The sequence below is a fragment of the Amblyomma maculatum genome, chromosome 8 (assembly GCF_055883805.1).
Source record: "Amblyomma maculatum isolate TAMU_Amacu chromosome 8, ASM5588380v1, whole genome shotgun sequence".
NCBI lineage: Eukaryota > Metazoa > Arthropoda > Arachnida > Ixodida > Ixodidae > Amblyomma > Amblyomma maculatum.
This window is the reverse complement of record NC_139351.1, coordinates 26,175,387-26,183,910: the sequence shown is the minus strand read 5'-3', so window position 1 is coordinate 26,183,910 and position 8,524 is coordinate 26,175,387. Positions and strand designations below refer to the sequence as shown.

General features: G+C 46.4%; 2 protein-coding genes across 2 annotated transcripts; one reads left to right on the top strand and one right to left on the bottom strand.

Annotated features, from left to right (window-relative positions):
* Nucleotides 1-413: 413 nt before the first annotated feature.
* On the top strand, nt 414-3,850 carry LOC146180780 (uncharacterized). The gene is made up of 3 exons (XM_084576141.1): nt 414-971; nt 1,760-2,444; nt 3,068-3,850. Exons 1-3 carry the CDS (start codon nt 766-768, stop codon nt 3,737-3,739), a joined length of 1,563 nt encoding a protein of 520 aa, XP_084432267.1. The 5' UTR covers nt 414-765; the 3' UTR covers nt 3,740-3,850.
* A 408-nt stretch (nt 3,851-4,258) lies between these two features.
* Nucleotides 4,259-8,324, bottom strand: LOC146180779 (uncharacterized). The gene is made up of 2 exons (XM_084576140.1): nt 8,060-8,324; nt 4,259-6,747 (listed from the first exon to the last, which is right to left on the bottom strand). Exons 1-2 carry the CDS (start codon nt 8,276-8,278, stop codon nt 5,233-5,235), a joined length of 1,734 nt encoding a protein of 577 aa, XP_084432266.1. The 5' UTR covers nt 8,279-8,324; the 3' UTR covers nt 4,259-5,232.
* Nucleotides 8,325-8,524: the final 200 nt, after the last annotated feature.

Here is an 8,524-nt window from a genome sequence, read left to right as displayed (position 1 = left end):
ACAGGGATGGATGTCTATTGCAAAAAAATTATACCTGCCGCTCCTTAACGTCCGCAGCCGCCATAGCTTACACTGCCGCACGTTCAGCACAGCGAAACAAGACTCGCGTCGCACATCACCTTCCCCACAGAGGGCTCACAACACACTGTAGGAAGCGCCCGACATTGTCTGCCACGGGCTGAGCTGGCTTTTCCGCGCATGTGAAGCGGTTGATGCTGCGAACGAAGACCAAGAAAGAGAGAGGCAGGGGAGAACGCTCGGAAGAAGAATAAGGTGCACACCCTTGCGTTTCGTTTTATCGTATTGTTCCCCCTCTCCAGAAAACCACGGCTGCATCTGCTCCGTACCGGCCGTTGCCAAATCGGTTCTCTCTTGTTCCTTCACGCACAAGGCTTGCAAATGTCCATGCTGGCGCGCGGCAAATAACCGGAAATGCGCACGCCTTTGGGGAAAGGGTGCGGCGCTGCTCTCGATCAGCCAAGTTACATGATCAGCCGTCGCTTTCCTTCCGCGCGTGGCCTGGACAACGGCCAAGTGTACTGCGATCGTCTCTTAAGGAGGCGCACCTTCTGGCGCGGAGTTCAATATATCGAAAGAGCAGTGAAATAGGGGATATGCAAAATTACTTCGACGTCGGCCAACACTGGGTGCAAAAGTCGGGCCGCCATCTTTGTTAGGTCAAGCGCCGGCTGGTACGGAGCATATTGCATTGCCGCACGTATCACCTTGCAGCCGGACAGTCCCTGAGTAGCGTGCGACGTTGACATGGCAGAACAACGGCGTTTCCCAAATTCTGACCATGCGATGTGGAAAAACGACTTGGAAGCCCTTCCACATTTGTCTGAGGGCACGTTAGCAGGCTTATGTGCGTCGGCAGGTCCGTCGAGTCGGCAGCAAAACAAGTCGTACATCTTTGCCGTCGAAGCCTATACATTGCCTTCATCGGTGTCGACTAACATTTGCGACTCAAGGTATGTATGTATGATATGAGCTACAATTTTTAGCCAGCATTGCTCCTAGCCAGAAGCCATTTGCGCGAATGTGGGCTACTTCTGACGCCCTAGTGACACCCCCGTACGACCGTGTGCTCCGCGTTTCGAGATAGACGTACGCCAGTTTAGTCTGAGTTTAAGCGGCAAGAACGGCAAAAAAAAAAGGCAAACAATGTATTCCATAGTTCCTTAAGCAAGCTGCGCGTCGTGCTCGCAGCTACACACCAAACTTGGTGAGACATCGCGTCGTGGCCGCGGCTCAGCTGACATGCTGCAGTCAGTATTATGCGCGAGTGTAAAAAGCACGGGAAACAATACTTTGTACGCCAGACTTCACCCATTATTCTTTCCTCGGATGAGCGTTCGTACTATCTTTGTGTCTGCTCTGCAATGTGTATGGCGATAAACCAGCTTCTCGTTGGCATTCTTCCCATTCATTAACGCATGCCTTGTGCCGCAGATGTAAAAGCAATGCGTTGCTTCGCCGTGGCTTGCACGGACTTTTTTTACGTCACCTGCATACTTATAGCGGACACATACAAGAGTAGGACTGTGGCTGAGCTGTAGTAGGAGGGACAATAATTTGCACGAATCGTATGAAGGACATAGCACGAAGCAGGGTTATCATGCAGTTCATGTTTATTAACTGATATCTTATTTACTGATAAAATGTTCATTACACAAAGGTTACAGAGGGATTTTAAGTTGTTGTCCAGTGGACATAAGAGGCAAGTCATTCTGTGTACTTAAAATATATTTTTTTACAGACTTGGCATCGTCTACGCGAGAGCGACATGCTTTAGAAGCCAGAAAAAAACAGGCCGGCCTTACAAGGTTCATCTGGCATTTCAGTTGAACAGTTCTACAGTCACTGACACAACATGTGAATGTGCTGCTGGGACAAGCGGATCGTGCAGCCATATTCTTGCTGCCCTGCGGCTCATGATTTTGTTAAAAAAAAAAGGATTTAAAGAAGCACCACCAGAGCTGTCATGCACGGAGCTCCCTCAGCAATGGAGGCGCCCTCGACAACATAACATCAGGCCAATGAGTGTGCTCGACGTCGATTGGAGGAGCCCTCGTGAAGATGGCACCCTTCTACCAACACCTGCAAAAGTGTATGATGCACGAGCTAAGAAGTTAGAGGAGCAGCAGCAACTGGACAGTTTTCACAAGTTGGGTGAAAGTCTCCGTCGACTTGGAAATGATGAATTTGCAGCTGCCCTGTGCACCGCAAAGGGACCTTTTAAGGATACCAAACTAGGGATGGCACCTCCTGGCTCAGCACTGTCCTACCAGCAAAAAAAGCTGCCTGCAGGCTTCAAGACATGGAAAAATATTCCAGATGGAAGTGGAGTATTCCTATTAGTCCCAGAATTATTCCTGTTCGACCGAGCTGTGCCGCATACATTTGTCGACAGATTCAGTGCAGATGAATGGAGTATATTGAGGGTGAGTGGAGCTTAAAGTACCTCACCTCACTTCCCCCTAGTGCAGTATTGTTAACTGTAACCCTGTAATATGGCAGGCTTATATACTGCAAGCATTCACAGCACTGCACTCTTTAATAGCTGTATAGTCTACTTGTAGAGATGCAACCCTTTAGAAACAGCACGGTTTAATCCTGCATGAAGACAGTGTACTCAGCCACAGTGAGAACACTAAGGACATATATCATGGAACTTATTTCAAGTTGATGGGGTAACAAAATATGGTATGATTTTAATTATTTAAAGATAGTTAGAGTAGGACGTGCGAAAGCTGTTTGCCCATCGATGGAAGTTGATGGAGACAATGTAGAATGCACAGAGTGAGTGTGTTTCAGTTTAACATGCGGGCTGATCAGCCGTAGTGATAGCTACGACGTTGAATAATTGTTTCCCATGAGAAATTCCTGGGATCGAAATGTTCTGCTTTGACAAGTTTTTTTTTTTTTTTCCCCGAGCTTGGCAGATGAAAACCATAACATTCTTGGTTGAGTTTGCCCGCGTGTAGTTTTCACACTAAAATGTGGCTCTCAACAGCCAGCTGCTGGAACTTGTCGCTTTATGCTTTGTTCTATTTGTTTATTGCAGGAAATGCAAGTATCCCCTGAGGATGCCAGGCGACTAGAGCTCAATTCAAGGCAACAAGCACGAAGTGAATGCTGGAAGGAGGGCCGGTTGAACAGGTTAACTGCGTCGTGCTTTGGGAGAGTACTCAAAAGGGACCAGTGGAATCTTATTGAACCGAAGGACTTGTCCCGTGTACGTGCTATTCAGTATGGACAAAGGAATGAAAGTGCGGCCTCAGACCGGTATTGTGTCACCATGTGGAACCTAGGACATCATGTTACACTGCAGCACTGCGGCTTGGTAGTACACCCAGAATGCCCATGGCTAGGCGCTAGCCCCGACAGGCTTGTGTATGACCCAGAAGAAGAAACATACGGGGTCCTTGAGGTCAAGTGTCCATACTCTTTAAAGGACAGCGAGCCAGAGCAAGCTAGGTCGGCAGAGTTCTGCATGAAATTTACTGAAAATGATGTACCAAGTCTAAAAAGAGACCATGAATACTACGCCCAAGTACTTGGCCAAATGGCTCTGACAGAATGCAAGTGGGGGGACTTTGTTGTCTGTTCGGAAAAGTGGATTGTCATAGAGCGCATTTGCTTTGATGAAGCAGAGTGGACACGCATGAAGGCAAAGCTGGATAGCTTCTTTTTCAGTCATATGCTGCAATATGTTGTAAGTAGGAGGAGCCTTTAATTTTCGCATGCAGGCTAAACAGAAGTTATCAGCCGGACTGTAGCCACACAGGGCAAAGGCCTCTTTCTTCGCGTTTGTTTTCTGAACCATTCGGCACGCTTCCAGTCTTTTTCTGAACCATTCTGCACGCTAACATTAAGAGACAGCAGTCTCTTAATGTTACACTTTAAAGTAGCGGTGCGCTAACAGAATACAAAAAGACAGCACAAAACACAAGGGCAAACTTGCTGCATTTTCATCTTCACCTACATGAATGAGGATGAGACAAAAAACTGGGAACGAAAGTACAACCAAAAGCTAAAGCACCTAACCCTCCTTTTCTGATCCGATAAAAACAATAATCATGTTGTGTCAGGCACCAAAACAAGTTGGTGGCCTGTGCTGAAGGAGTGGTTTACAAGATTCCACTCTCTTGCGGTAAGGCCTATGTGGGTCAGACTGGCAAGTGTGTGAATGGGAGGTTGCGACAGCACAATACGAATGTCTCGTAAGACGTGGAAATATAAATATCTTCCGATAATTTCACAAATGGCTCCTCTAAACCACGAATTCACAATGCCTGCCAAGGTTTCAACGGTGTCAAGTGCTTTTTTGTAATCTATGTATAAAGATTGATTATATTACAAGCAATTTTCTATCACCTGATTGATAGTGTGGGTATAATTCATTGTACAGTAGCGTTTACGAAATCCTGCCTGATCTCAAATGTGAATATACATAATACTTAGAGTTGTTTTGCCTCCGTATTCAAATGCTCTGAATATGAGAATACAAAACGTGCAGTGAAAATCCACAGTACAGGCCACAATATCACAATGAAAAAATTATGAGAAAAAAAGCCCATATCACTAGTCTTTGCAACGCCAGAAATATGAACACAACAATAAAGAGCAAAAAACTATAGCAACGCACATTAACAGAAATGAATCTTCTCACCATTACATACAAAACATGAAAATATAAGTAGCGTTCCAGCATGACCTATTACCTTCCATACATGACCTCTATGCAGTTAAATGCAATGTTAATCACAATTTCTGATATGCAGTCCAGTGGAACACAATAGCTAATCTAGACGAAGTGCACAAACTTTCATGATAATGGGTGCAGTTGCATGTTAATCCTGATATTTCGTTCTTCATATTCTATTTTGTTATCGACATTAATGAACAGGACAGTCGAGCATACAACAACACAAGCTGCATAGAGTGAACTGGTTGTACAAAGCTCGCAAAAAAGAAATAAAGCAATACAAAAGACAGGGTGGAGCACTGCCTCTAGTTTCATAATAAATGCTCCATCAAGCATGGCACTCATGCAACATTTAATGGTTTTGTCATCCAATCAACTATGTAAAGAATTCATCATCCTCTGAATGGCACAGTGCAGGAATGGAACTTTGCACGACTTGGTCATTCTGTGCATGTGGCTGCAAACACAACAAACACCAAGTAGCTGACACTGCTGGATATGCAGCGGTGCATCATATAACCTCATGTGGAGTCATCAAACGCCCACAAAACATCTGTATTGCTTTGACGCTGAATTAGAGCAGTTTGGAAATTCGTGAGGATAGCTGCTACTGTCCAAATCTGATTAATAACTGGTGCCAGAGTAAGTGGAATCGGTCGGTCAAAAATATGGTACCCTTTGATCCGCTGTATTCTCCGCTCCACATGTATCCTGAGTGAAGCAATCTCTTTAGTTTCTTGCACCTGGCCTTTTGAGAATGTTCCACCTCTTAGAAATGGGGGTATGTTTAGCTTCACACCCTTGCTTTCCAAGAGATCCTCAATAACGAATCCCTTGTCTGCCATCACACCATCATTCTCTTCAAAGTCCAGCTCTAGAAACCCACTCCTTACGACACACTCCCTGTCTGAAGTGGACCCTGTGAAAAGCTCAGAAACAAATGTTACAAGTCCATTAGGAGAAACGCCTATCAGCCCTTTAAATGTGTTTGAGGACTTGTATGAGGAGTAGGTGCTTGACTGAAGTGAGAGAGATGATGGCACCTCACAACGGATCTCAGTAGCATCCAAGATTACCCTTGTTGATGCATAATCCCCAACAAATACAACTGGCATGTAGTCATCGACCACTTTCCTAGATGCCCACAATGGCAAAGTGCCCAATTTACCATAAAGGAAATTCAGCCATGATGTGCATATCCTAGACACTGTTGACTGCGTAATGCCAAACCTATGTGCAAGGTCAGTCTCAAACAATCCCAGGCGCAACCTAACCAAAACCAAGAAAAGCTGGTTCTCAGTGCTGAGCTTTCTCTTGCGGCCCCTTGTTGCAGAGGATCCCTCGGCACGCAACACATTGCAGCCACCATCGCCAGCCTCCAGGAATACAAGGAGGGATGTGAAGTGCTCATAGCTCGGCAGCCCGGTATAGAACTGAAGAGCTTCATCTGATTGCTTGAACCGGTCGATACAAAAAGGAGATGTTCTTTCTTTTTCTACATTGAGCTGCTGAGTCACGCTATCTTTTTCTGATCGCAGCTCTTGAATTTCAGCCCTTGCTGATTGCAGCTGCTCTCTCAGATGGCTGCATTCATCACGAAGTTTTCTGATATCCTTGTCTTGTCTGTCAATCACAGCGACCAGATGTTCAACTTTTTCATGGTGCGCATGATCTGCACCAGCATGCTCAGACATATCTCCAGGTGGAGTCTGCTGTGGTGCATTTGGCGTTAAATCTTGCACCGGCAGCAGTTGATCCTGCAGCTTGGCGGCTTGCCTGGCTGGCAGTGCTGCACGCTGCTTCGGGGGCTTCCGCTGCTTGCGCTGTTTGGCAAAGTTAAACACAGAAGGTACTGCTGTGTCTCTGAGGATGTTGTGACCACTAGCCACTCCAGGAATGTAGTCACACACTCGAAAGTGTTTCGAGCATACTTTCGTATACTCAGACACTTTAAAATTCGGGCCTTCATCTCTCTTGATCGCGATGATCCACTTCTTGCGAAGCGCGATATCCTTGGGGAAACGGTGAAAAGACACCTATAAAAAAAAACACGAACTGTTACTTAACCTAAATCTTGAAGTAACATGATGACCTAAAGTTCCTTTAGCTACAATGAATAACAAATAACTTGTTAGGAGCTGCTTTGATTCCAGTCACCACATGAAACTTGCTTACTTTGAAAAAGTCAGGGAGCACCTGTGAACAACTGTGTATTGATGCTAACATCGGACACGCACTCCCGGTCAGTGGCATAGAGTCTCAGGTGACTGCGGCCTGAGTGATATCAACTCGTCATTAATATAAAGTCATGAGCAGACTTGTCTAAAGCCCTGCAGTTACCAGCAAAGTGAAATCATAGCATAGCTGCAGTGCTAAAGGCACTGTGTTTCCGCCTTTCTTGCCTGTCTTATACAGCCTCGCTAGAGCAGAGCCCGAGCTTCAAAACTAGTAGCCTTTGCTCCTCAGTGGACCGCTCGAACGCTATAGACAAGCCTGCTCACGCCGCTTAGGCAATATTCGTTGCACGATTTTACAATGATGTCTGCACCTGTGCAGAACGTACACAAATGAATGTAAGCTTATTTGCGTGTGTTACCAGCTTTCGCCACGAAGTAATGCTGGACGTATTTAAGCGCGATCGCGGGCACACAGCAGTTCGAAGCAGCCCACAATCTTCAACGCGACCGGGTGCAGAAATAATCGAGCCCTAGCGTTTGGTTCCGTGTGCGGCTCTTGCAGCTGTTTCTACAGCCAGAGGCGCTTCTTCTACAGCTAACCAGCGGAGCACTCGAACGGAACGCTCTAGACAAGCCTGCATGTTCACGTCGCTTAGGCAAGGTTCGTTGCACGATTATTTTCGATAATGTCCGCACTTGTGGAGAACATACACAAATGAACGTAAGCTTTTATTTATGCGTGTTACCAGCTTTCGCCACGGAAGATTTCTGGACGTATGAAGTTCATTCGCGGCCACATCGCGCATCGGAGCCGCCAACAATCTTCGACGCGACCGGGTGCAGAAATAATCGCTAGCGTTTGGTTCTGCATGCGGCACAAATCAGCCGTTTATACAGCTAAGCCCTGCTAAGTTGCTTGCTGCATCAAGCCTGAGAACTATCGCGGCACCGTGGGAAACGCGAGATGGACGCACTCTGCATCCTGCGCGATAACTAAGCGCCGAGGAGGTTATCAAACGGCGCAGTCATTGAGTTTCGCTACAAACACCGGCTAGCATAAAACTAGCTTAGTTTACACACCTTGGCTCATGCGCCAAGAACAATTGCGGTAGCTCTTCAGACGCGGCCATTTCATCACGGAGCAACAACCGCAACATCGAGCAGCACGTACCTTTTTTCCGTCGCTATCGATGATTCCTCGCTGTTTACATAGCGGAACGCAGCAGTGCGACGGCATCGTCCAGCGAGCAAAGAGAATTAAAAATCGTGTAGAACACAAATATGCTCCGAACAAGCAGCACGCTGTACCAAGATACACTGCGTCGACGGCGACTGCTGGCTGGCGGCTGCCGTCGGCTACGTTCCTTGACCCAACAAACATGGCTGACATGGTTACTTTTGCTATAACTAGATGGCGCTACCTATTTTGCATATCTCCTATTGGAGTTGCATATACGGCGCATCTTTCCTATGCTTTCACATTGGAATTTCAAGGGGATATTCCGTGAGTTCGATATAACCAAAACTCAAATTATCCGGGTTTGATATATCCAGGTTCGACTGTGTATGTAGAGGCCAAATTCCCAAAAGAATTCTAGCCGGAGCGCCCGTGAATGTGACCTTTGCTAGATTTCTT

What these genes read in the sequence shown, in the direction of transcription:
- LOC146180780 (XM_084576141.1), top strand. Translation starts at nt 766, where the DNA reads ATGGCAGAACAACGGCGTTTCCCAAATTCTGACCATGCGATGTGGAAA. An exon ending in ACTAACATTTGCGACTCAAG is followed by an intron (nt 972 to 1,759) that starts GTATGTATGTAT and finishes ATTTTTTTACAG; the next exon opens with ACTTGGCATCGTCTACGCGA. An exon ending in ATGAATGGAGTATATTGAGG is followed by an intron (nt 2,445 to 3,067) that starts GTGAGTGGAGCT and finishes TGTTTATTGCAG; the next exon opens with GAAATGCAAGTATCCCCTGA.
- LOC146180779 (XM_084576140.1), bottom strand. Translation starts at nt 8,278, where the DNA reads ATGTCAGCCATGTTTGTTGGGTCAAGGAACGTAGCCGACGGCAGCCGC. An exon ending in TCGATAGCGACGGAAAAAAG is followed by an intron (nt 6,748 to 8,059) that starts GTACGTGCTGCT and finishes TTTTTTTTATAG; the next exon opens with GTGTCTTTTCACCGTTTCCC.